Here is a 27,889-nt window from a genome sequence, read left to right on the forward strand (position 1 = left end):
ACAAATTTAATACTTCCGTTCGTTTTTTGGTGATATTATTAATAGCTACCTATTTAAGTAGGTGCATTAATGTCACAAACTTTCATATATTCTTACAACTATTTCAAATGTGTTTCTACCAAAATGTCAAAAACATCACTTACCTCCATCCCTCATCATCCATGATTTCTTTCACTTGCGGGCAAGGATAGATAGAATGTTTGTTTCTCTCTTTGGATGAGGAATTCGTTAAAAAAGTTTCGTACAATCGATGGTCAAAATTCTGCATTAAGGCTCTGAACAAGGCAAAATTAACGGGAACCGCAGCACTGCAAGATATAATTCCTCATTGAAATGTCACCCGAACACTCAGGCATATAAGGAGAAATTGCTAGAATGAGCCAGAATTGTGCTAGAATGAACTTTTTCCCTCTGCAATGAGAATTTACGTTTTATAATGAATTTTGACGCACATTAGAGACATTACCAACCCTCCTTTGAGGGCGACTCGTGCATCAAACCTGCATCTGTTTATTGTTACCTACATCAAATTGGTTTCATTCCCTAAAAGAGACTAGGGCATAGTCCTGCTTTTCGTCGGGCCATCTAGTACCGAGCATATTAAATTCAGACCCTAACTTTACTCTCCCAAAAGAAAGAACGTTTATAAAGTTTAAAAATGACTTGTAAACGAGAATAATTCGTGTTTGTATACGATTTGAGTAATGTATTTAAATGTCTCGCAAAATGCTGATTAGCAAATCGATATTTAAAAAGTTTCCAGATTAATTACCTGGAAGGTGTATTAAAAAATCTTATCAATGTAACTGGGTCTCTGAAGCATAATTATCATCTCAAATATTTAACAATAAGAATATTTTTGTAGTTTTGCTTTTTAGAGACCTTGTAAAGATTGATTTTTTCATCACTTCAGCCAAGTTATACTGCTGCCATCTCTACTAAGTTTTCCTATTTTATTATGCAAAGAAGACCTTAGTCTTTTCTGTAAAAAAGAACTCGTATCTTCTGAGTGTTCTCTCATGCATATGATAGCATTCATTGTGTATAAATATTTTTATCATCGTAGATTTTTTATGGACCCATCTGTTTTACTTGTTGTTAATCTTCAAATAGAAAAATAAAATATTTAATTTACTATCAAGATTCTTTCTATTATCACAATTAGTTTTACTCTCAATCTTTTTATTATCTCATGTCTTTTACCATAAAAAAAATGCTAAATGCTTGGAGGAAAACTGGTTCCTTCGAGTCGGACTCAGCCCTAAGGCCTTCACATTTTTTTGCGGACAGAATAGGTAATGGACCAAAGCTAACATTGATTAAAAATAAAATGAGGACAGAAATGCTTTTAATAATAAATATATTTATGCATCTTCGATTCAACAAAAATTCGAATAAGATTCATAGCGTATGAATGAAGGCTCATATGTAAAAATAACAGCTGCTGCAATTAAGGTGCATTTCACTTCCCTTATTTTTACACATAGGGCCTCAAACACGATATTTAAAGGAAATACAGGAAAAAGAACAATTGAGAGACCTTCTAAAACTGATCAAATTAAAAACTTGATAAAATTGATCACATCTGGATAGATAATGAGACAATATTCACTTATTATGCTGTAATCGATGAGAGGTGAGCTAGCTCCATAACACTGCAGTTAATGTTCGTTGTAAAAGATGACAATACACGAGAGCTATTATGTAACGACTGGTGGAACTTCTCTTTGCCAGGAAAGTTGTTCTACTTTGAAAAAATGCAAGAGACTTCTTTGAAGAGGGTGGAGGCGAGAGGTGTAATCTTATAATACAAAAAGCACCAATATATTAGGAGTTTTAATTACAGATTAAAAACCAGTCTACCGCCTTTAGACCAATGAATGCAGATCATATCAATGTTAAAAAAATCACATGAAGAAATTTGTGAAATCTGCTTATGACATCTACAGAGAAAAAAACAATTGATTACTGTTACATAAAATAAAAGTAGAGGAATGACTTCATAAACTTTGAAATTCAATGATTTTTGTGCGATGGGCAACTAGACAAGGTCTAAGTTAAAAGAAAACATCCCAAAGTTCCTCTTCAAACTCTTACATAGAAAACTATTCACACAACAAAAAACTCGGAAATCAATTCCTGAATGAGATATTAACAAGTCCTTTTAACAGATCGAATGGAAGTTAAATCATACAAACGACGTCATTAGTATTTTTGCGATTTAACCGATTTTAATTGTAAATACCTATATCTTGTTTAGGAGTTGACTTTCAGACTGCTCATCATGAAATTCGTTTTCCTTGTTAAATTTGGATGAGATAACAAGTTGTGTGGAGCTTTAACTCATAGCTTGTCTAGTGGCCTATTCATCTCGTACGATGAGATCAAAATGAAAATTATTTTCACCTCCAGAGCATCTTAAATTGTAGCGATGTGTAAAATAAGAGAAATGAATTTTAGAGAACAGAGCGATGCTCATGTTTATCCCCACTCCCCCTTTCAAAATTTCGCAGGGAAATTTGTTTTTGTTGATTTAATGCCACTTTTCCTGTTGAGTTGACAAAAATATTGCGTAGTTTCTGTACAACATTGAAGTATCTAGTTGTTATTTTTAAGGAAAAATAACCTTAGTTTACAACATAGCTATTAAAGAAGCTCAACCGTTTGCATAAAAGTGCTCAAAGGAATGATGAAAATATTACATCTTTCCAGTAAGTTTTCTGGCACTATTTGTTTCACATGAATGTCAAAGAGGCTTTGCATGATCATAATTGTAAAGTAGGCAAATTCAATTGAACATTCTGCATTCACATTTACAATTCAGAAGAAGAGAGAAAAACAATACAGTTGTAAATTAAATCAGAATAGCAAGTAAAAAGCGTAGTAAAATGAAGGGTTCTAAGACGAAGCAAAGGGGGCACTTCTCCTAAGCGGTAATTAAATGCAGATATAAATTAAAATGAAAAAATAAATGAAAAAGGATAAATCAGATGAATCATGAAGGCATAAGTATTGGAAAACTGAATACTATGCAAAAAAGTTTACTTTTTGAGGGAAAAATGCGAAACACCAAGACTGGCAGAGCTACTCAAATCAACAGAAAATAACAACTCTATGGAAAAAGTAAATGGATTCTTTATGAAGATCTCTCAACATCATTTGGTTATAGACTAGGTATAGTATTCCAAGGTCTTGAATGCATAAAAAAACCTATTAGCAAACGAGTGACTGCATGATTCTTCTGAGCACTTACTGATAAAAACACAAACCTCGAAGATCTCAATCTGTGATTTCTCACCTTACATTATTTTAGTTTCAACGCACCAACTAAACATATCTAAATCTAAAAAAAGTCAACAATAAGTATTATGTACAAAAATAGAAGAATTTCTAGGAAAGTTTTAAACTGTTAAAATTGTTGTGGTAGAGAACATTAGGCAAAATGGAACTAAACCAGTTGTTAATAAGTAACTGCTCAAAATTAAGCTACTTCGAAGGAAGAGATTGGGGAGAGAATGGCATGGGAATCCCTGAAGTAAAGTGCTGTGGCTGTGTTTTAGAGAGTTCCCAAGTAATACAACATAAAATTGAGCGTTGAATAAAATAGTTTGCTATTAAAAATGTATGCTTTGGTTACTTCGATAATTGATTGATGTCCCATTGTCCACTCAATACCTTGCCTGGGTACTTGGACAAAACGAGCGTTCATAAATATTATGGAAACTGCAATGTTTATCATTGCTGGAATGTCTCATGACACATTCCAATTCACATTGTATCATCTAGATTTAATTCTTAATACTAACTACTCATTGCTGAGCAGCACATATCAAATTATACAACAAAAAAGAAGAAAAAAAAGTATGCATACTTTGTTTAAAATCTATAAGTAAAATGAGAGAATAATACCTATTGATTAAAGGATTTGAATTTAAGTTAGTTGATAGGGACACTTTCAGTTTAGTCATATCTAAAAAACGGGGGAAAAGAAAAAGAAGGAGAGAAAATGACACAGACAGACAAAATCTCCCTTCTACTTCTTAAAGCTGACTACTTATGGGTTAAAAAATTATGGGCTGAGTTTCCCATCAATGGGAGAATCATTCAAACCAATTTTGTTTTTTTATTGTTTGCAGAGGTGCATGTGTGATTTCTTTTGGTTATTTGCTCCCCTTAAAATCTGATAGAAAGATTATCAAACTAAGATAATAATTATCTATAAAAATGTTCCTTCGAACTGTGCAATTATCTTACTATTATATTCTAAAAGCAGAAACTGGAAAACGCAAGCATGAGATAGGACACAAATTTGCGATGCATGCGTGATTACAATTTTTAAATTTGACTGCAAGGATTTTCTAGAAAACAGATAGTTTTGATTGCTGAGCACATCGATGACCAAGGTGCGAAAACACGTATCTTCGTTTGCAGTATTGCTGACTTCCTGTTATATTTCATTTTTTCTTTGGAAATTTAATTTTTTGAAAAGTTCCTTGACTTTTCCTCTCTGTTAGCAGATTAATTCTTTATGAATTTCAAGCTATAAAGTTGGGTTGTTTTTCTTCAAAAAAATGGAATGAGAGTGTATTTTTGAAACACCCCAACTATGATACGTGGTTTCTCTCTTTGGCCATTGATATGATTATTGATCATAAAAGTGTTTCACAGTGGATGAGGGACACATTCACGCACACCAAAAACTCCAGATTTGAAGATAACAAAATTGCTTTTAGCAGATATTGCACGGATTTGAAGTGATGATCGTTTCACTTACAGTAAAAAAATTGTAAAAAAAGGTAAAAATTCCGAAAGACAATGCAGCAATAGGGCCAGGTACGATATTTACGAATTTAAAACAATCTAAAGTCGTAGAGAGTTGACCGAAAAAATCGATCCACTGACTTGCAAGGCTGTTGCTTGTGATGCGAATAAATGCTGCAGTATCAGTTTGCAGCTGGCGGTGGAGCTGGGGGGAACCTGCCATTCTGGTCCTGAAAGAAGAAAACACAGGATGTGAAAAATCTATCCTTCGGCACATAAATCGGTGTTGGATGGAAATAATGTTTGCACAAACGATAAAAACAAAATACAGGGGTGAAGAGGATTCTCTATCAAGTGACTGGCAGATCACACACTGGAACAGGAAAGCCGCAAAAAGGGCTGAAAATAAGAGGGCTGATTTTTGAGAAATTCACAAAATATCGGAAAAATTGCATGCATTTTTCTTTCAGAAAATAAAACACTGAAAAATTTAAGAAAATGTGTAATTTAAAAAAAAGATGAAGCTAAGACCTTTCTACTCCCTCTTTAGAGTCTTTTTACCGACAGCAATTTTAAATACTTTTCAAAACCATAAAGAGGCTGGCAAAGAAAGGAGTGAACTAGAATATTTTCAAAACTGAAATGATTTCAAAACTTGAGAGGGAATGGAGCTTCTGAACTTACAGGTTCATCTCTGTGAGGTTTCTGGAGATCATCACGACGATTCCTTAGGGAATTTGGACGCAACATGTACAGCATGAAAGATATGAATAACCACATAACTGTCATCATAACAAAATTATTGGGTTCCGTTGATGTGCTAGCAGTGGTAGATCCTGTAATACTGGGCATGGCTGAAAAAAAGAACAGGATGAATGATATGATTAAAAATTTATTGTACTTACTTACTCTGTGAAAATTTTTCGTTCATAAAGAAAAGATATTGGATTTTTTATTTATTTTAAAATATTGTAACTACTACAAGAACCATATTGACAGCGAGACTTCTAAAACATGTAGCTCAGTTTCAACGTTGCTGACTTCCTGTCATACTTTCTTTTTTCTTAAATGAAGAGCTACTCAACGTCAATTTTTAAGAACTTCCAGGATTTTCCTTCTCTACACGAAGAAAATTCCAAGTATACTTGAAGGAATGATGTTGATCGTTTCTTCCCTAAAAAATAAAACGGTAACAGCATTTCAAACACTGCAGACAAGATTCATGGTTAAGGAGTTTCACCATACATATTTTCATATGAGCATGTTACATGTCGATGGTTACAGTTTAAAAATGCACACTTCTGATTGCAATGTTGCGAATTTTTATTAATGTTTAATGTTATTGCAAAGAAAGCAAACCAACAATTATCTTGGGGTTTTTTTGGGAATTCCCTTCCCTTAATAAACAAATTTACAGAAAATTGAAAGACATGTTTTGTTTGATTTCCTTCTACAAATATGAAACATATTCAGGGATTTTCAAACATCGCGAAAAACTTAGGCATTTTCCCTCTTAGGTACGTCGAAGATATTAGATGATTAAAAACAGGAGAAAAAAAGAGAAAAAAGAAGTGAAGGTAATACTTACAATCATCAATACATTCTGTGTCCGTGCAATAGCTTTGTGACTGCCGCAACTGAAATAAAAATAAATAATGGTTGTTAGTAATGTGAATTTTAACAGTAATACTGTTATATAGGTTTTGTAAAAAATAAGTTTTGTAAGTTTCTGCTCCTGGCTAACAAAATTCGATACTTACATAATCAATTATTAAAATGAATGTTGGTATACAAAAGAAAGATTTAATTTAATAGTTCATTGGAACTCGTAGTAATTAGGAAGTATTTAGGATTTAATTTTTTTAAGAAAAGGAAATTATAAGACTTCGAAAATAGAAAAACCTAAACAGATAGTTTCATGATGTCTCATGAGATAAGAGGAGCCAAAAGGCATCCATTTGGCATTTTTCTTGACATCATGTTCTTAAAAAGCAAAAAAGAGAAAAACGATTAAATAGAAATAACTTACAAATGACAGTAGCCTTCGCATGGCCAATTCATGGCTGAAGATATATTCACAGGAGTCCATGTTTTCGTCTGCCATTTTTTCTGCAAACAGAAATTCCAAGATAATAAGCAAATGCTGCATTATGTATTAGCAGTCAATAAATATAAAAAAAGGAACCATTCAGTTTGAGAAAGGATCAGTGTTTGAAACACATCCCGGCCATACGACCATTGGCTGGTAAGAAATCGCCTTTGTCGCTAAGAAAATAGTTGTTAAACTCTATTTTAGGGATTTTTCGGCGTATTCTTGACTCAAGGCATTTCGAAAGGGCAATATTTCATTTTGGCCCCTAAAAAAAAAAAGTTGCAGGCCAGATGCTTGCTAAGACTTCATGCCAAGTTTCAAACACTTGAAACGATAGATAGCTCACTTGTCACATTTCTGGGGTCATGATTTTTTTCTTTCTAAAGACCTTCCAACTTTTTTACTTACTTATCCATTCAAAGTTGGATGAAAATAAAAGATGATTGAACCTATGTTCTGTATTTGCGTTATCATTCAGGTAGAAAAATTCATGACCCTCCCTTTTAAATGATGCTTTTTTCTGTCAGTATGCATTTTCTGATATAATTTTCGATGTATCTGTTGAATCAGATCTCTTTACATAGATATCAACTAGTTCTAAAGAATCTTGAATGACGAAATTTTCAGTTATCGATGCGTGAAATATTGTCAAGGAGTTTAAAAGGGTTGGATAGGAATGACAGTATAGCATCAGCCTCCAGCACATACTTATTGTTCCCCTGCAAATAGAATAACGACAGTCTCTAGATGTCTTGTCAAATTTAGGAGCTTGTTATCTGCTGAGTGCCAAGATCAACATAACCTACCAGAATAGAACATATTGTTGAATGCCATACTCAGTATCCATTGACGATAGATAAAACTGTTTGAAAAATCAAATCTGACACCTAACTGTCTCTGAGATGAGACTAAGCAAGGGTAAAAGTATTAGACCTAACTTATGTATACTTCAATGATAAATTAGTAAGATTAGTGTTTGAGATAATTGCCTAAATACAGCTAAGTGTTGCGACTAAAACAAGAAGGAGGATGAAGGAAATTAAGCAAGCCACGTTCCTTTATCAACTGAGCGACAAAACTTCAATCAATTTAACATAAACAATCTTAAAATATGATATTTTCAGACCCGATCAAAGATGGATTGAGTGAGGTAAATCTGAAGTTGCCTTGCCATGGCTGAGAGAGTACTGAGGTTGATTCAGTATGTCTCCTCCATAGTGAATTCTGAATTCAAGATAGATTCAAACATCATGACAGTCGGTTAAAAATGATCAAAATGATTGAAGAAAGATCGTAAAAGAGTTCAAATGGGTCGGACGAAACTGTCAAGAGGGAGAACTTATCCATTTTTTATAACAACTTACATACCTGCTTAACCTATTTAAGGGCAGTGCAGGCGGAAATACGTCCCAGAAGGTGACGAATACAGCGGCAGAGTAATGACTGGTGATACAACTTGAGATTTAAGAGGAGCACTTATCAAAAAGCTACGATTGAAGCACCTCAAATTTTAGAATCGAATAGAATTTAGCCACGCAAAACAGGGAAAAGAAGATTGCAGAATGTCAACAAATAAAACACAGCCACAGCTGACAGCTTGATAAGAAATCGGCCAGAAGGTCGTTCCCCGTTCATGAAATGGAACGAATAGGAACGTTGAGAGTGGTTACGCCCGCGAAATTTGAAAACGCGCAACTGGTTTCCTTGAGCGCTCCCTGAAATCCTCAAACCTTCACGTTGACCGTAAATCATCGGTGAAGTTTGTTCCTGAGTTTATCAAAGATTTCAGTATGTATCCATCTTCGTGAATTTCCTCCAAATAACTTCTAATATTGTTTGAATGTGTTTGATTTGGTAATGGTGGCTGTTTTTTATACACGTGACAGATAAAAATAAGCTGACTTCAAATGACTTTCATGTAAAAAATGTTCTCTTAGTAAGGAAAAAACACCACATGGTGCATATTTACAGGTGTAAATTTTATAATCTGAGCATTTAAAAAGAAATTCATATTAATTGTGGAGAATGATTCACGGCACTGCTTTTCTTACGGGTATAAAGTGTTTTTTCATACGTTTCACATTTATTCCTAGTTATTTTTCACGTAAAAAATGGCTCAAACATCAAATGCGGTGTTATTGAGTTACCGATGCCTGACCAAAGAAAAGTTTTTGACGATAAAGTTAGCTCGTTAGTTAGGTAGTAAAATAGGTTTAACGGTTCAAACTGCCAAGTTAAAAATTTTTCGATGAACGGTCACATTTTCTTTTAAGGAGTTGTATGAGAGAGGGAGAGAGAGATACCGAAAAAAATTAAAGTGGCCCCTATTCGGTGGACTTCGAAATTTCACAGTAAATAGTTATCATAGTTATGTAAAGCGTAGTTATATAAAATGAAACTTCAAGAAGAGACAAGCCTTCGGTAAAAGTTGTGGCTTGCATGAAGCTACTTAGGACGAAACAGAAATGCGAAGTTTACCTATACATTGTGCAGCAATAAATATACTTTATTCCATAGTTTGGACGGCAAAACTAGGAAATCTCGTGTTATTCTGCTTGTGATACGACTACTCTTTTCAGTCACATTTCATTTTTACGAAAAAGCGTTTCTGTTCAAAATTCCGTGGGGTAAATAAGCTATGTTTGATGAAATTTTGCTCTTAAACATTAAAAGAATTTTTTTTTTCCAAAAAAGAATTATTTTTCCAGAGAAAGGACGACTTTACAAACAATGCGAGACACCTTAATATGTAGGAATTTTTGGGACTAGCAACTTTGTAATACATTAAAATAATCAATGCATTTTTCGGAAAATTGACAATGACGCGATTACAATCGATAATAGTTTACTTCATCGGCACAGTAGGAAATGAAGGGAATTAAGTCAAAGATCAAAAGAAACAAGCAAAATGCTTCAGTTAGAGTTAGTGTCGCATGTGACCGACTACAAACGATTTCCATCATAACGGCTGGATAAGTGGATACAACTATTCGGCCTTCTCGGATGTCCGTGTTGCATACAGACGGAAAAGAAGGCGTTTTGAATCTCCAGGCATTCACCGCTTCACCTGCGGCGCGTTGCAATGACTGGCAGTACTGCGAGAATGCAAAAAAGATAGAACGCTTTAGAAATCCCTGGTAAAAATTGGCGGTAGAATCTGTGTTCCAAAATACCATAGACCTACAGCCGCCTGTAAGATTTCCAATAGCTTCTATAGCCGGCAACACAATCTCTTATTGCCATTTATAGCCGATGGCGATTAAGCAACAGCCTGGCGATAAAGTGTATGCTAAACGTTACTAATTACGGATGCTAGGACTTAGTGAGTTTTTGGACTACCGCTCTCTTTTTGGGCCGTAGTATCTTGATTTATTTTGCGAGGAAAGCTCCGTACTTTTGAAGGATGCCTGCCATTCCTAATATATTGGAGCGCCTTCAATTTCGTATGATACTGTGCAATAGCTCTGGTGTGAAATAGTTGCTTCAAGCGCCGTGGTACGCTGCGGCGCAGCACGGCGGGCGGGCAGCCAGCGCTGAACGCGCATTGGTGCCTACAAACCTAACAGGGATACTTCACGTATTGCGCAATGCGTGAGGTATCCCTGTTAGGTTTGTAGGCGCCAGTGCGCTGCCGCTCCGCTTTGTGTTGTGCTCTAATATTTAATCTCGCGGAGTCAGCGTTTTTCAACTAATGAATTTGAAATGTTTGCACAATCTGTATGGATTATTCTCATTTTAATTGATGAAAAAAAAATATGTAGTAAAGGAAAATATAATTCGTAAACATTAAGATGATTCCGTACAAACTTGAGGATTTACAAAGCACAAACATTTCTACACAATTTCTTATAGCCTTTTATAGCCGTTGGTGAAAAAGCAACAGCCAGGCGATAAAGTGTAAAACCCGGCGATAGGAACTAGAGCCCGGCTGTATAATTTTTTATCGCTTCGTGTAGCCCAGCCGTATGATTTTTTCCCCTTTTTACAGCCAGCTACATGATTTTCTATCGCCCTCTTCAGTCGGCTATAAGAACTCCTATGGTATTTTAAACGCAGCTCCTATCGCCAATTTTCACCAGGGTGAGTTCAACAAAAATACCCTGAGTAGCATCGAGTTTGAGTGGTTTGACGTTTCTCAGTATTAAGGGCAAAGTATACTATTTGTTCTCTCTTTTCTTTCTTTCTTTTAAAGTATAAAAATATATTTTTTCGACAATGAATTGTTGACAGGAAAAAATTTATGAATCCAAAATTAATTTTAACTTTTTTCCAAAAGTGAATTTCGGAGCCTTTTCCGCATATTTTTTCGAACTGATACCGGCAGTTTTCTGCGTCCATTCCTCAAAATTTTGCAAATGTAGCATTTTTACGTTATCGGAACTTAGATTGTTTTTTAATGCGTATATTTAATAGATTTTTTTTTAAAAAAGCACAATTCCCTCTCTCCGCCCTCTAAATTTTTTTAACAGTTAATGCTCCTAGGTTGGTTGAAATACGAGAAACTTTTGAAAAGATACAATTCGAAGCATGAGTGCTTCGGAGTCAAACATCCAGCATTGGGAAACACAGTATGTGCATAAGTTGCGATGATTCCGTTCCAAATTCCCGTTCTGCGGTTCACATTCCGTCGTTCCCGGGCCTCGCCGAGCGGCTGCGCATACGGCCTTTTCGCACGGCAGACTTGTTACGCTGTGATTGGTCGGCCGTCGAGCGGACCGCGCGCTCGAAGGTGTCGCGATGTTCGCGGATTGTTGCCAAATTTCGCGCTATTTTGTCAAATTCCGCACCATTTTGCTGTTTCAAACTCCAAATTGTTTGCCAATGGCAGCAACGCTGACAGATGTGAAGTTTTAGCGCGGTCACGCTTGAAACGCTTGACTGACTCCTAGGCGCACTGCGCAAGAATAGCGTAACTACCGTATAAATATTATGAACCTATACGCGGTTTTTACTCGGAGGTGCAGTTCTCCCACCGGTGCGAATAATCACCGTCCGAGGACCGTCCTTTCATTATGCAACGCAGTCTTTAGGGTTTTTGACCCCCCTCCCGCCCTACTAGTTCGCGAACGCTATTCAGTCGTAATAGGACCGTTTATTTGAAAAAGAGCATATTAAAGAGCGTCAAGTTCTCAGGAAACCGAAGTAAACTTAACTTCTTCACATTTTTCGATCGCAAAGATTGAGCAGTACCTTAGAGACTAGCCGTAGTAAGACAACAGTCGCGAGAGCGATACTTGAGAAATGGGGCTAGCAATGAAAATTGTTGAAATTTTCGGGGAATTCTACAGAGCTGCTGGTTTCAGTTGGATCGACTTTAAGAAAGACGCATACAGCCATGTCACATTTTGGAAAAAAATGAATCAATAGCTTTGACTTCAAATAGTCGTAAATTTTCTCCTGCTGTAAAAAGTCAAAGTCGAGGAAAGATATTTTTAAACTTAAAAAACAAAAAAAAAGAAGAAAAAAAATATATTTTGTCCTTAATACTGTAGAGAACGATACTTCAAACCATCTTTTATCGTCTCAAACTCGATGCAACTTGCCGTGTTTTTAGTAGGGTCAACTAGCATGCATTTTTAACGTCTAAAGAAAGAAAACCCTGATTAGAAACATTTAAATGATTTTTCTGAATGCCTCACCTGCGCTTCTTGGCGAGGAGCTTTGGGCCGGCTTCCTTTCAATATTTTATCACTGATTTGTTCTTTATGAACTAGGTTTTTGGTGTTCCAGTTTGATAGGTCGGAAGCAATCAATAATGGGAGAGACATTTTTCCTGCAAACTTTGGGTCCTGCTTTGCCGCCAGGCTCTGATCTGTTTCTATAATTTTATTGTACATTGGTGCATTTGTACGATGTAAATTTCGGATTGAATATCTCCTCCGAAAACAAAGAGAATTGAATGCACGCTCGGTTTTTTCCCCTGAGATATCCACGAAAGGACTCTGCCGCAAGAGTAGTTCCTAGGTCAGTAAGCGTGGAGGCGGCAGCCAGCATTTCCGAAGGGCAAAGTTCTAATACATTCGAGCAATTGATGCATTTTTCGGAAAATTGACAATGTCGCGTCGAAAATCAGTAATAGTTTACCTCATGAGCCCAAAAGGCAAAACGGGTATTAAATTAAGATCGATAACGAAAGGATTAAGTGAAGTATCCTCAGTAGCCATTGCTTGCGACAAACACACCGAGAATTTCTTCTTAGCGCCTGGATGCAACTATTCGGCCTCCACGGATGTCCGTGTTGCATAAGCTCGACATTGAAGGCGTTTTGATTCTCAAGCATTCACTGCTTTGCCTGCGGCGCGACGCAATGGTTGGCGGTTTTTCGGGGGAACATAAAAGACAGTCAATTTTTCGTTTATTCTACAAGCACTGTCCTTGTAGAATAGTCCTTGTGATGTCCTTGAAGGACATCGCTTAGATACGAATGGTTACTCTAAACTAATGCGGCACAACAGTCCCGATATCGAGACTTGGCAGATTTGCAAACGCCTTCAATTGTGGCGTGATACCTCCCGCATTCCGGAGAGTACGAATAGTTGTATCACTGCGCCTTACCGACGCGACAGAACAAGATTAACATCAAGGAAGCCTCCACGCTGGCCTTGCCTGTTTTTCTTCGTCATTTTTGCAGTTGTGACCGCATAGTTAAAGTGTTTTCGAGTTAGGATTGTATTTAGCAAATTTGTAATTTTCATAGGGGGATTAAAAATGATCCTAAAATGGAAATAGAGCAAGGACAATGAAGCATGTTGATGACGGCGCATAGATACAACTATTCGTGCTTGATGGATATCCTTGTCGCGTATATGCGAAATTGAAGGCGCGATGGCGCAAGACGTGAAATCTCAATGCTCCGTCCGTCCCGTTGTTGGTAGTGAGTTTTTTTTTTTTTTTTTTTTTTTTTTTTTTTTTTTTTTTTTTTTTTTTTTTTTTTGGTAGTGAGTTATTGCTCCTGTTTGGAGAAAAGTTAAAAAACGTGGCCGAATGAAGTACCTTCTTTTGCTCTCGTAGCCTCTGAAGCTCCACCACATAATGTATTCCTCGAGGGACTCAAACTGAGCCTATAGTGTGTTAATTTTTGGAAGTCAACGCTCAAATTCACCTAATGATGACTAAGTAATGACCAAAGAGTTCAGACATTTAATCAGCAGTCCTGGCATTATTTGGAAAAAACTCGTCCAGAACAGAGCTCCCTTCGACAATCATAATTCATCATTAGGCCACTTATATTTGATCGTTTTGCTCTAAAAGCTGTTCATCGACCATATTTAGGCGAAAAATAGCATCGACCACCACAAGAGGGATATCGAAGAGGGGCGAAAGCTATCCTTACGCTCTAAAGATCATCCTCAGCACATTGCGATGTCAAAACCAAATTACAAAAATGATTTCCTTTGTCTGTGTGTATTTTTTCGTGACCTAGAGATATTTTTGTAATATAAACGAAGAATTGAAAACGCGCTGTATTTTTGCACCCTTAAAGTACCGCTAGCCATTGCCACGCGCCACGCGGGTAAAGCGGTGAGTGTCTAAAAAGTCAAAACGCCTTCACTCCCGTGCTTATGCAACACGCACATCCGACGAGGCCGAATAGTTGCATCCAGGCGTTATTATGAAATTATTCGAGTGTTTGTCGCATACTTTATCAACTTAGGGCACTTTTTTTTATTCTCTTCGACCCAACTTAATTCCAGGGTTGTCTCTTGTGCCTATGCAGTAAAATATTACTGATTTCCATCACGACATTGCCAATTTTCCTAGAAAATTCATAGATTATTGTAATGTATTAGAACGTAGCTAGTTCGATAAATCCAAAAATATTAGGTATCTGAGCCTCTTATTTGGAACTTCCGTTCTCAGATCTCTGTTCTTAAATTCTTCATCCATAGACAAATAATATCGATTTATCGGAGAGAGATATTTATATAAAATTTTCCAAAGTTTCGGGGAGGAACAATGCCCCTGGTGACTGCCATTAACCAACCACGTACGCAAATAAATCACACATTTACGTACTTGTTCAAGAGCTGTTCGCGTGTGAGCTCTCATCGGCACTTATCCCAACGAATCTCGGTATCGTCATCATCGTCATCACATGCGCTGCCGCACTAAGGAAAAACGATCCACGAGCCTTCAGGCGTTGCCAAATCTCCTTTCATAAAATACGAGTTTTTAAGAAAACCTGCATATATTTTTCTCTCAATTTTTCAACGAATTTCATTCGCAATTCAACCTGAAGTATAAAAAAAAATTCAAGGAGAAATATTCACGAATTTTCTCGAAAATTAACGTTTCAAAGGGAAAAATTAGGCAACGTCCGCGTCCGGATGTTCGAACGGCATTTTTTCTTACCGGTGGATGGAGCAGTGGCGTGGCGTGCTTCGATTGCTATACTATTAAAATTGCATATCGATTGCTATGCCATTTAAAGCTATGGTAAAGAATCGATCATTAAGGTGTTCGCTGCGAACACCCTGTTTATCGATCCTTTTCCATAGGTTTAAATGGCATAACAATCGATAAATCGCAATTCACGCCACGCCACTGCGATGGAGGTGTGGGATTGGAGTGCTCTCGCTGGAACAATTATCGCCCCGGCTTTCGTTTTGTTCCGCGGCGGTGTCTGTTCGGAGATGACGTCATGACGTCACTCGCACACTCACGCGCGTCATCCCGCGTTCCCCTCGAAAACGCAAATCGGAGCGGGTTCAGTCGTCGGGGAAAATTGTATCGACTGGATTTCGATGACTCAACTCGGATATCATAGATCTCTGCTCGACTACATTATGGGATATTGATCTTCTATTTTTGGTTCATTTGAGAAACAACATATCGACGGCGTAAGTCCGCAATCACATTATCTCGTTTGCGGTGTCTAAAAATCTCCGCCTGTATGTTATTTTTTTAAAGGGGAACAAACTGACATCATTCCTTGAAGTTTTTGAAGAATTATCTTCGCTCAGAGAAGAAAAATCACGGCAGTTTTAAAGAATTGCCGTTGAGTAGTTTTCCGTTTAAAAAATAAAGTATGACAGGAAGTCTGCGACGTCGCAAACCGAGTTTTGTGATTGCCGACTTACACCGTCGATATCGATGGACGAATTGTGGATAGGGATTTTTCGTTTGTTTTGACTTTCGGTTTTTTTTAGCTTTGGAGTTCGTCTCAGAGAAAACCAGTGGCACCATTGTGTTTCTCGCGAAATTTTACGTACGAAAAAGTACTTAAATCACAAATTCCTCACGTTTTCTAGAGCTCCATTCAAGGAGAGAAAGATGAAGGCGAAGAAAAAAAAGAGAGAGAAGGAGGGAGGAGAAGAAAAGTATGAAGAGGAAAAAGAAGAATATTTCGATGACAACTCGGAATCCATGGATCTCTGTTGGACTACATTATGCGATATGGATCCTCTATTTTTGGCTCATTTGAGAAACAACATATTGATGGACGAATTGTGAAACCATGTATCTCCGTTTGCGATGTTGGGAACTTTTCGTTCGTTTTGACTTTCGCCTTTTTTTAGCCTTGGAGCTCGTTCCAGAGAAAACTATTGGCACCATTGTGTTTCTCGCGAAATTTTACGTAAGATAATGTACTTACATCGCGCCCTGGTAAAAATTGGCAGTATAATCTGTGTTCCAAAATACCATAGACCCACGGCCGGCTGTAAGATTTCCAATAGCTTCTATAGCCGGCTACACAATTTCTTATAGCCTTTTATAGCCGATGGCGATTAAGCAACAGCCTGGGGATAAAGTGTGTGCTAAACGTTACTAATTACGGATGCTAGGACTTAGTGAGTTTCTGGACCACTGCTCTCTTTTTGGGCCGTAGTATCTTGATTTATTTTGCGAGGAAAGCTCCGTACTTTTGATTGATGCCTGTCATTCCTAATTTATTAGAGCGGCTTCAGTTTCGTATGATACTGTGCAATACCTCTGGTGTGAAATAGTTGCTTCAAGCGCCGTGGCACGTTGCGGTGCGGCAGGCGGGCAGCCAGCGCTGAACGCGCATTGGCGCCTACAAACCTAACAGGGATACTTCACGCGTTGCGCAATGCGTGAAGTATCCCTGTCGGGTTTGTAGGCGCCAGTGCGTCACCGCTCCGCTTTGTGTTAGGCTCTAATATTTAATCCGGCGGAGTCAGCGTTCTTCAACTCATGATTTTGAAATGTTTGCACATCCTGTATGGATTATTCTCGTTTTAATTGATGGAAAAAAATATGTATTAAAGGAAAATATAACGTGTGTTTTGTTAATATGAAGGTGGTTCCGTATAAAACTTAATGATTTCCAAAGCACACGAATTTCTACACAATTTCTTATAGCCTTTTATAATCGATGGCGAAAAAGCAACAGCCAGGCGATAAAGTGTAAAGCCCGGCGACAGGAACTATAGCCCGGCTGCATAATTTTTTATCGCTTCGTATAGCCCGGCCGTACGATTTTCTCCGCATTCTACAGCCAGCTATACCTATGTATGATTATCTGTAGCCTTCTTTAGCCGGCTATAAGAATTCTTATGGTATTTTGAAACGCAGCTCTTATCGCCAATTTTTACCAGGGCGTTGAAGAGCTCCATTCGAAGAGAGAGAAAGGAAGAAGAAGAAGAAAAAAAGAGAAGGAGGGAGGAGAAGACAAGTACAAAGAAGAAGAAGAAGAAGAAGAGAAGAAGAAGAAGAATACGAAGCGTGTTGTGATACTCGCAAATTCTGCAGAAATGTCCTAAATTGATCGACTGAAGATCGAATCGTTCTCTCTGTAGATAGCTCCAACTATCAAAATGCGATTCTGTGGTCGACCTCTGAAGTAATCGCCGTGCTGTGGGAATTTTTATCAATGATCCCATTTAAACCTTGCTCGTATCGCCATAAATTCAGCTCTTCGTGAACTATCATAAATTCCGAAGACACTTTTTCGCGGGTAAGCAAGAGGGGTACACGGGACTTAATTGACTGCTATAATGGCGATAAAATTCAACCGCGCTCCAAGCTGCCGCACAATGGATTGAGTCAATTAGAGAGGTCGGACATGCAATTTTTGACCGAAAGTGCGAATTTTGGTGTTTACTTCCTCACATTTTACATTTCAAGGGGTGCTTTAGTTAGAAAATTTCATGAGAAAACCAATGGAACCACTTTTAAAACCTTAAAATTGTTTATGAACGGAGTTAAAGGCGTTTAAAGTTTCCAAATTTTGTCCGACCTATCCTATTGACTCGATCCACTGTGTGCCGGTTTACTTTGAGCTGCAAGGGGTGGCACGTCACATTATCTATTGTTGCCATATTTGGCATAAATGCATGATTCTCCATTGCGAACAACGCACCAGATGACACCAAAATTTCAACGTCGCGATTATTTTCTCTGCCCGGCTCATGATCAAATCACGGAGGGTCTAACGCAAGGTACAGAATGAAAATTTGCAATCGGGTTTTTCAGATGACAATTCGTTTTTTTCCAGTCAGAGGAATGTACAACGTTGTAAAGTTTCTACTTGTAGATTGTATTTTTACTCGCAATCTGTTGGATATTTATATAAAAAAAAATTCATTAGTTTTTCTCCATGAAAAACTGTGGTAATATCTTCTATAAGTCTTGATTTTTTACACAAATATAAAATTTAGTGAAATTACCAGCATTATAATAGTATTTACTAGAACTATGCTGATACTGATCAAAATATGGTAAATGCTACCATAGGGTCTGGTGCTTATTACCATACTCGGATCACTGTGATCAAAGTATGGTAAAATCTACTATGCTCTTTTTTCAGTGATGACAAGGCACAAAAATCAGCGAAATTTTGGACAGAATTCCATTGCGATAATATTTTTGTAAAAATTGAGTCAACTTTGTATATTTGAATTGATATCGCGTTGTTGTTGTTGTTTTGTTGTTTTGTTTTTTGCTGTTTTGTTGTTTTGTTGTTGTTGCGAAAACGACGAATAGATCACAAGGCAAGGTACAGAAGTAAGCACCAAGATATATGTTTTCTTATCGAAATTTTACGTGGAAAAAATGGACTATTTTAACATTTCTAAACTCGTATAATTCACATACTTGAATTAATTTGGAGCGCGGTGAATTTTCAATTTCTACTTTGATTGCGTGTTTTTCTCTCTAAAGTATACCTACGTAAAACAAGTGTTTCAAATGCCAGAACAGAGCGATGTTAAAAATGGTATACGCGCATATCTACCTTTCGAGGTAAAACTATGTCGTTCAAAATCAATTATGACGGTAGTGCATGTTCATCTCGTTTTACGGTCATTCCCCCCTACGAATACGTTTTCACCGTCATGTTCCTATTCAGTGGCGTGGCGTGCTTTGCGATATATCGATTGATCTGCCATTTAAACCAATGAGAAAGGATCGATAAACAGGGTGTTTGCAATGAACACCTAAATAATCGATTCTTCATCACAGCTTTAAATGAGGAAATATCAAAAATCGATCATTCAAGCCTCGGCACTGTTCCCATTTCATTAAATGTCGTAGTGCCTGCTAGGATGATTCATTTTATAATGGTGCCAGTTTTTTAGTGTGACGGGCAAGCAAATGAACTTTATCCTACGAGAAAATTTGCAATTTTCTTTGAAGAGAATTTTAATGGACGTGCCAAATCGGAAAAAATCGAGGATTTTTATAAACTTTTTCAGATTTTTTTGGCGAGTTTTAGTAAAACCCGTTCTCTGCTCACTTAACTGCCGTGTTAAGGGAAAACGCCGTTTAAGCCTTCAGACGTCGCCACATTTTCATTGATAAAGACGGAATTTACCGAGGAAATTATGAACACGTTTTTCTTCCAATTTTTCAGAAATTTTTATTAGTAACTTAATGTATAATATCTGAAAATTTCAAGGATAAATATACACAACTTTCTTCAAAAATAAATATTTTGTCGGAGGAGAATTAGGGACGTCTATCGGCAGATACATGGAATGACATACCAGCGGGCTGGTCATTGACAATGATAGACAAAGAAGACGCACGGAATGTGGAGCTATTCTATTGGTTGAAATAGGTGGTTCCCATACATTTAAGGAGAAAATGATAGTCGAACTAAAGGGTTTTTCATGGGTTGCCGTTAGTTAGTCTATTGCCTACCTCCTTTGTCCATTGCAACCACCCGCTTCCACCAATTTGAAAATTTGGCTTCTTTTCATTATGGGTTTCTCTTTTAAAATTCCAGTGCCCGACCAAAATCTACGTTTACTTTGTTGAATGTGGAATGACTCGCAATCAAAGTGCAATTGTTTATCGAAATTTTCCGAGATGCATCAGTCTGCGCCTCTATTTTTCTCTCTAAAATATCGCGATTCCCAGATCCATCTGCCTGCAGTTCACATATTCCATGTGTTCGCAGATCTATGATCTATGTGTTCAGCTTTGTCTCCGATCGTTGAGTTTGCGATTTTGAGCTCACTTAGTTTACACGGACTGTTTTCAATCCGACCTATTAAAGATATTTGTGGCAGTGGCGTGGCTTGCTTCGTCATCGCAAATCAATCGGAATATACCACCATAATCGATTTAAACACCGTAAACGAGTTAAGCTGTTTGGTAGTTTAACCACGCACATCCGAGATGTAGGTATAGATGAAGCCTTGGAATGTCATTAGCATCATACTTCACCAATTAACATGTCATATATATGAGTATAACGCGCCTTCAGTTTTTGAGTATGCAACACGCACAGTCATAGGGCAAGTATGGTTGTATCTTGGGGTTATCATCAGGATCTTAGCATACTGATTGATATAATAATCGGGTAAGGGAACCCATCAGATTCTACGTCATGACCAAACAGCTAGTTTGGTACGATCATGTCAGCAGGATGACGGAACAAATGAATGAGAAGGACATCAAAAGTTATTAAAAATGCATGGATGTCGCCATAAATCATATGTCCTTCTAATTGTAAGTCTAGTTTGAAGTATTTTAATTCATCCCCAGTTTTTAGGAAAAATCTGTACAATTTTTGTTTTGTTTTTTAGATATTTTGAAGACATATTTCAATCGTCGTTTTATATTATTGGGATAGAGCCCAGCATCAATTTTCCGGAGGTAAAATGCATTTACTACAGTCGAGCTTCATTGAAAAGAAGCCAGGAAAGACTTTTGGGAACAATAAATCGCGTGTTCTATACGAATTAAAGGCAGACAATATTTACGTTTTTGCGAACTGCTGAACTAAGGAAAAACTCCGTATGAACATCCGAGAGTCGCCGAATTTCCCCCAATTAAGTGTTTATTTTTCAGAAGTGTTATGAATATTACCATATTACCTCTTAACATTTTCAGATAAGTTACATCTAATTGCGAGTAAAATTCTCTGAAAAATTGGAGAGAAAATGTGCATATGTTGTCCTGAAATTTCGTATTTTAACCGAGGAAATTTGGCAGCGTCTGAAGGCTCATACAATGTTCTTCCTTGGCACGATAGAGTAGTCGATCGACTCCAATCGCGAACCTTGTCGCCACGACACACAATGGATCGAGTCAATCGGAGAGGTCGGACAAAATTTGGAAACTTGAAATAATTATAACTTCGTTTATACAAAACTTTGAAGTTCTAATAGTGGTTCCATTGGCTTCCTCGTAGAATTTTCTACTAGCAGCGCCCCTTTAAATTTAAAATGTGACGAAATAATCATCAAAATTTGCAGTTTTAGTCAAAAATTTCATGTCCGACCTCTCTCTAATCGACTCGATCCACTGTGCGACATTTTTGCCATCGTAAGTCTGTGCGATGGCTTCAGAGGGTGAGCAGGGGATTTTCCGGGCGCGAGGGGGTTGGGGGTGGGACGAAGGGATGGGCGGGCAGGGATTGGCCAGAGCGGCAACTGGTGGCTGCGGCAGGGATTGAAATGCCTACAGTCGGCGGTGGAGTCGCCCTGCACATGGCTTGCTTCCTGGCTTTCTTCTCCCGACGAGCAGCCAGCACCCTCGCATCCCTTCGCCTCATCTCGTCTCTCTCCGTACTCCATGGCTCTGATACAAGGTGAGTTACTCCACCTCTCACTCGACCCTTACACTCGTGAATTTGGTCGATCAAAAAAATAGTTGACGGGAAAATATCTCGAATATACCATACTCAGTGAATTATAACCCTGGTAGAAAGGGACTGTAAAAAATCTCTTGCAAAACTTGTAAATTCTAATTAAAAACCTCTCAAGGAAACTGTTTAAATTCTCGAAGGAGGAAACGCTATTTGGGATTTTTTTACCTAAACTTACAACCTAACAAGTACAAGTCTAAGTCCTAAGTCCTCAAGTACAATGATTGTCGAAAAGCTCTTAAATTTTTTTAAAAATGATGCACTGGCTATTTAACACTTTTTTGCCTAAGTTTACGTTTTAAAAAATCACCTTTTTTCAGAGAGTTTTTGGATACTTTTTTATATTGAAACTGCCTCTCGTAAATTTTATGTAAAAACAATCCCAAAAAGGGTTTCTTTTTTCGTTAATTGTACCAGATTTTTAGGAGCTTTTTTTAAAAAAAATTTAACAGCCGTAGCTAGTTGGAAAGTACCTTACACGGAATAGCAAGCGTTAGGAATTATCCCCTAAAATTGCGGTACTACCCCGATTGGCTGGATGATATGGGCATTTCTAATTCATTTTGCAACATTTGGGATAGTAACCTAATTTATTTGGATACTACCACTATTAGTTGGAAATGTCCATATCGTCCAACATTCCCTTGCTCTTTTTCCCCCGTTTTTTCTTTTTAAAATTTCAAGTGACTTCTCTTACCCTAAATAATAAATATGTTTTTGTTTTATACAAGTAACTATTTGTACTCAGCCAATTTGCCATCAATCATGTCTTCTACGTTTATCACAACTAAGGGGCAAAAAAACTTCATTTGAATGAAATGAAAATATCTTCAATGCAAAAAGTTTTCCTTAAGTCAAAGAAAGTCTATTGGAGCTGAAAAAATTCTTCTGAACCAATTATCTTTAAAAAACCAAATGAAAAGAGGCTTCAACCAACTTTTTATGGTGTCGATATATTTGAATTTTCGGGTTAGTCCGTCAATTTATCAAAATGTATCTCTCAATGATACAAAATTATGGAGGTTTTGCGCGACTATTCATACCTGCAAGATCAGCAGAATAAAAATCGCTCGTGTAGGTCTGCCACTGCCTGTTGATCAACAAATGAGGTAAAATTCTCGGTTCCTACACCGAAACACTTTGTTGAAAATCGCAGATCGAAGTCCCCAGCCAAGGAAAACTCACGAAATCCTTCAAAAATATTTTTCACATGAGCGATTGAAATTTCATACTACCTTTTTGAGGAAATAATTAAGATGGAGTTAGTGTTATGAGGACCTCTTCTGCGAAACATTTTAATTCGAGTTCGTGTGCCGATGATGAAATCACGCAGGAAAAATCATAACCTTGGTTGGCGACGTTTAACATTTTTTGGTGTATTTCACTATTTTGAAGGACAACCGATTATCGTTGTCGTATGAAATTCCGTATTAATTTTCCATGCTCCAAAAATTTTTGTCACTATTTCAGGCAATGAGAACTTTAAAAAACACAGAATAAGTGGACTTGTTTAAATTCTACAATTGACTTTGGTGTGATCCTATCATTCTATACCATTAATTCCATTTTTCAAGGATTTAAAGGCGTAAGCCTGATAGCGTCTAATGTCTTAGAAGTTGGTCAGCTTTTCATAATTTTTATTGTTATTTTTTTAAAATTTTTTTAGCGAGCTCTGATTCTTCTATTTTGAACGAACGCATATGTAGATCGAACTAAGAATTTACCTCAACTTTTCACTCATAAATATTTCCATATTGATTTTACTTTTAAAAATTTCAATGTTAAACTCTAAAAATTCTCACGCGAACTCCGTTTTTTTATTCAAGCTTCTGCGGTTAATGATATGCAACAAGAAAATAATAATTTACTTCAGACCTCTTTCAAAAGTGCATGGTTATCTTCTAGAAGACGACGCAAATATCATCACTGGTATAAAACCCCCGGTCAAGTTATGCTATTTCTGCATCAAAGCATATATTATGCTTGCCATGAGTGCCAATTATTAATGTGAATATTTCCTGGGAATAATTTCAATTTTTTCCTCTGAAAGAAAATGTAGGATTAACTTCCCAAACGATCCATAAAAGTGCTGAAGCTGACAGCAATGTAAGCTCCAATGTGCTGCAGTTACATCGGTCATCGAACGCACAAACCGCGCGCTCAGTACGAGATTAAAACTGTCATTACCGCGGTTAACCTATACTGTTCCATATCGTGAACTGATATTAATTTACTGCGAGATCGTTGGAGATAAAACCTCATGAAATGTACTATCAGTTTTGCCGTCTGTAATAGCAATTCCCTTCGAAAATTCGTCGCTCCTCTGATGTAAGGGCGTAAATCGATTTCCGCATGAGCCCCAGAAAACATAGATTTATAGGTAAAACAGGGCTCACATGGAAATTGAGATACGCCCTTACGTCAAGGGACAACAAATTAGACAGCTTATCTCCGAGGGTACCGCATGATCGGAGTTTTATGCGTTTCTTTGAAGTTTCAATTTAAAGGTCCGAATGGACGGCGAAGAAAGAAAATTAAATACCGCCACAAATAGCACAATTAATGACGCTTAAAAAATGTCTCTTTAAACAATAAAATATTTGTCAGATGTTTCTACAGAGTGGAGAAAACTAAAATATTCCAAAAAAAAGAAAAAAATAGAATACTAGAAAGCTTAAAAAGACAGGTTAAAATATCGTCATTAATCTCACGAAAAAATGTACCTTTCAATGACTTTTCAGTATTGTCAAACTTCCCCGCAAAAAATGGCAGGAATTTCGCATTTTAATCAGGAGGATTTTAGAAATTTTTAACTGCAGATTTCACTGACTTTTATTTGTGAAATATAGGCTCATTTTAAACTATGAACGCTAATTTTCCACTCATTATTGATAAAGGAAATCCTGAACATGTTGGACGTGTTTCCGTGATTTATTGATGCGATATCAAAACTCGCAATATTTTGATCTTTACAGTGTTTAGTGGTGCATTATCTCGACATGTTTTATGCTCGAAGAAGGATTTATGATTTTTTCATCCTTTTATGAGATTTCATTCTTTAAACGGACGTATTTATGCTAAAAGGAACTATGTCGCACGCAAATCCTATGTACATAGTTCCTTTTAGCATAAATACGTCCAAATGTGAATCCGCCTCGCGAATTAAATAGTCTGCTCACTACATAGGCGGCCCTATCAAAAAATTAGTAAAACTATATTTGCGATCTCAGTCAACCAACCAGTATTAAAACTTCATTGCGGTATGTAGATATTTTTAAAGTTTTCAATTGCTTTTGACCTCCTGCGATTCAGGATTATTGAAAAAGAGAGGTACTCGGTTACATTTCTGTGCAGAGTTTTGCGTCAAATCTCCGATACAGCTTAACAAAAAACGAAATGGAAAAGAGGATAGCTTTCCAGGAGCTTTGACGTTCCCTCATTTCTAGCTGAAAAACACGCATGCGTTAAATTTTTTTTACCCAGGGGCCGGGTAAATTGTCACCTGACCTTGCTGGATAACGTTGGCTATGGGGGAAAAGCGCAGCTTGCTTTGCGCTCATGAAAAATTACTCCAACTGTTTTTTCAACTGTGTCACTGAATAGCAAAATGAGTAAAAATCGTCAGCCTCAACACGTTCCATCCGTAGTTTTCTCAGAAAACTCGATTTTTTTTGGTGTTTTTTTGAGCAGCTCTTGATATTTAAATACTGAAACTCGCCCGACAAAAAATACCGATGCGATGCGGTCGTCAAGTGTCTATGACGATGATTTATGACTAGTTCTAGGAACATAAATGTGCACAGTGATATTTTACTACATTTTAACCCAGGGTGGAGGATTGCTTCCATCCGGAAATATTTGTAAATATCGCAGCTTCCAATTTGCCGCCCATCCTCTAATTCTATACTTTGCTGATTCCCGCCAACGGTCAACTTCTCGGTTTTGCAGGCATCAACCTCGAAGCCCCATTTCCGATACCCAGCCACCAACTTTTGAGTCTTGTACTTAGGTTTCCGTCAACATTTAATATAATTTTCGTCAAAAAAAACCTAACCAAACCTGCGGGCTGATTATTGAAATCAGTAGACAAAGCGATATACAAAGAAGGCATAGGGAGTATGGAGCGATCCCATTGGTTGAAGCTGGTGGTTCTTACAGACTAAGGGGGAAAATGATGGACTAACTGAAGGGTCTCTCGTCGGTTGCCGTTAAATAGTCTATTACCTACCTCTGCTGTCCATTGCAACCACCTACTTCCATCAATAGGATCGCTTTAATTTCAGCGTGTCGTCTTTGTCTATAGCTTTGTCTGATAATTTCAATAATCGACCCGCTGTCTCCAAAAAGGTCAGATTTGAAATGGTATAGGAGGGAGGGGAGGGGTGCTAGTGTCCCCTTACTTTCGCCGAACGATGCTCCTGGAACTATTCAAGACGCGACCGCGAATACGAATCTTGGTAACTTAAATCCCATAAAAATGAATCCATTTTTCTGGACGCAGAAAATCGGATCGAAAAGGTCACAATTGTCATAGAGAAAAAGTAACTGCGTAGCTTTTAGCGTTTCAGTTCTCCCCCTCCCCCTTTTTTCAATCGAATCGGCTCGACTTTGCGTGCATTCCTGGGTTCGCAGCGAGTGAAAGCGATCGGTGTGAACTGTCATTTCCCTGCGCGATAACTCATCGAGGTTTCCGACTGAAAATAAGAGAACTTTGCGCTTAATTACTCATGTTCGACGCACACTGGGTCGAGTCAATAGGAGAAATCGGACAATATATGGTAATTTTGAAAGCTTATATTTTTGAAACTATGAAACAAAGACGTTTAAGAATGGCTCCATTGGTTTTTTCGTGAAATTTACCTTGAGGAACACCCTTTGAAATTAAATTTGTGACGAAATAAACAGCAAAATTTGAAATTTTAGCCAAGAATTTTATGTTCGACTTCTTCCATTAGCTCGCTCCACTGTGCGACGTGTCACTTTGCTTTATGTGCGATTCGCGATCGTCGCACAGTTGATCGAGTCAATTGGAGAGGTCGGACGTGAAATTTTTAACTAAAACTGCAAATTTTAATATTTATTTCGTCACATTTTAAACTGTAAGGGGTGTTTCTGGAAGCAAATTTTACGAGGAAACCAATGAAACAACTTTTAAAACCTCAAAATTTGTTATAAACAGAGTTATAAGCGTTTAAAGTTTCCAAATTATGTCCGACCTCTCCTATTGACTCAGTCCACTGTGCGTCGTTGGTAATCAAAATGTCCGATCGGGTGACTGTCTCAACTTTCGGACGGTTTCAATGTCTCTGTCGCAGTAAAATAGTCAAATCGAGCACTTTTGTGTAAAAGGGATCAGCGGATTTCCAATGAGAACAAGAGGTGAATTTCCGGCGTTGTATAACGTACAATTTTACCTGAAATTGCTACTGATTATGGAAGCAATTATGTGATGAAATGAAAGTTTTGAAATTCTCTTTTTACCAAAATATTAGAAAATTTACCTGAATTTTGTAGAATTGAAATATTGAGCTTTGCGGTTCAACTTTAAAAAAAAACTATATTTTTGGTTAAATTAGGCTGATTCCAGAATAAAAACTAGAGCGTTTTAAATGGGTGAAATCTGATGTTATTTCTTGATTGATATTGCCTGAAATTACTTATTAATTAGAAATCCACTATTAGCACCACTTAGAATCCACTATTAGCATCGTAAGAGTAGCGGTGATTTTTTCTCCGTATACTCGTATCGAAAAGTTTATATTTTTCAAATTATGCCTAGGAATACTTTGATTTTCATCGAAAGTATAAAATATGCATAATAAACGACACATTTTCCCTGCGTTTCTTTCAAATCATTTATTGTTTGAATTCTCACTCAGAATCGCGCTTTTATTTGTTAGTTGGTCCAGCAGTTTGAATTGTTTCACCGAGGGTTCAATTGAAAGCAATCACGCGCAGTTTGAGGTATTCGGCCCCTG

The 27,889-nt window shown here is 37.3% G+C and overlaps 2 protein-coding genes across 6 annotated transcripts in view; one reads left to right on the forward strand and one right to left on the reverse strand.

Moving 5' to 3' along the window:
• Positions 1-1,343: 1,343 nt before the first annotated feature.
• Positions 1,344-27,889, reverse strand: part of LOC109037242 (small integral membrane protein 14) — a 39,123-nt gene continuing 12,577 nt past the window's right edge. For 4 of the 5 annotated variants that reach the window (XM_019051817.2, XM_019051815.2, XM_019051816.2 and 1 more), the window contains exons 2-5: positions 6,791-6,870; positions 6,350-6,398; positions 5,446-5,615; positions 1,344-4,991 (exon numbers count right to left, since the gene is read on the reverse strand). In XM_019051817.2, coding sequence (XP_018907362.2) covers positions 4,944-4,991; positions 5,446-5,615; positions 6,350-6,398; positions 6,791-6,870 — 347 coding nt within the window. In that variant the 3' untranslated portion in view covers positions 1,344-4,943. Of the gene's footprint in view, positions 4,992-5,445; positions 5,616-6,349; positions 6,399-6,790; positions 6,871-8,221; positions 8,463-27,889 lie in introns of those variants that run through there. The other variant, XM_019051818.2, reaches the window with a different exon arrangement.
• Positions 21,399-27,889, forward strand: part of DAT (Sodium-dependent dopamine transporter) — a 69,258-nt gene continuing 62,767 nt past the window's right edge. The window contains exon 1 of the mRNA XM_019051814.2: positions 21,399-21,854. The gene's annotated coding sequence lies outside the window, so the exon portion shown is untranslated. The remainder of the gene's footprint in view (positions 21,855-27,889) is intronic.

Source organism: Bemisia tabaci, chromosome 8, assembly GCF_918797505.1.
Source record: "Bemisia tabaci chromosome 8, PGI_BMITA_v3".
Lineage (NCBI taxonomy): Eukaryota > Metazoa > Arthropoda > Insecta > Hemiptera > Aleyrodidae > Bemisia > Bemisia tabaci.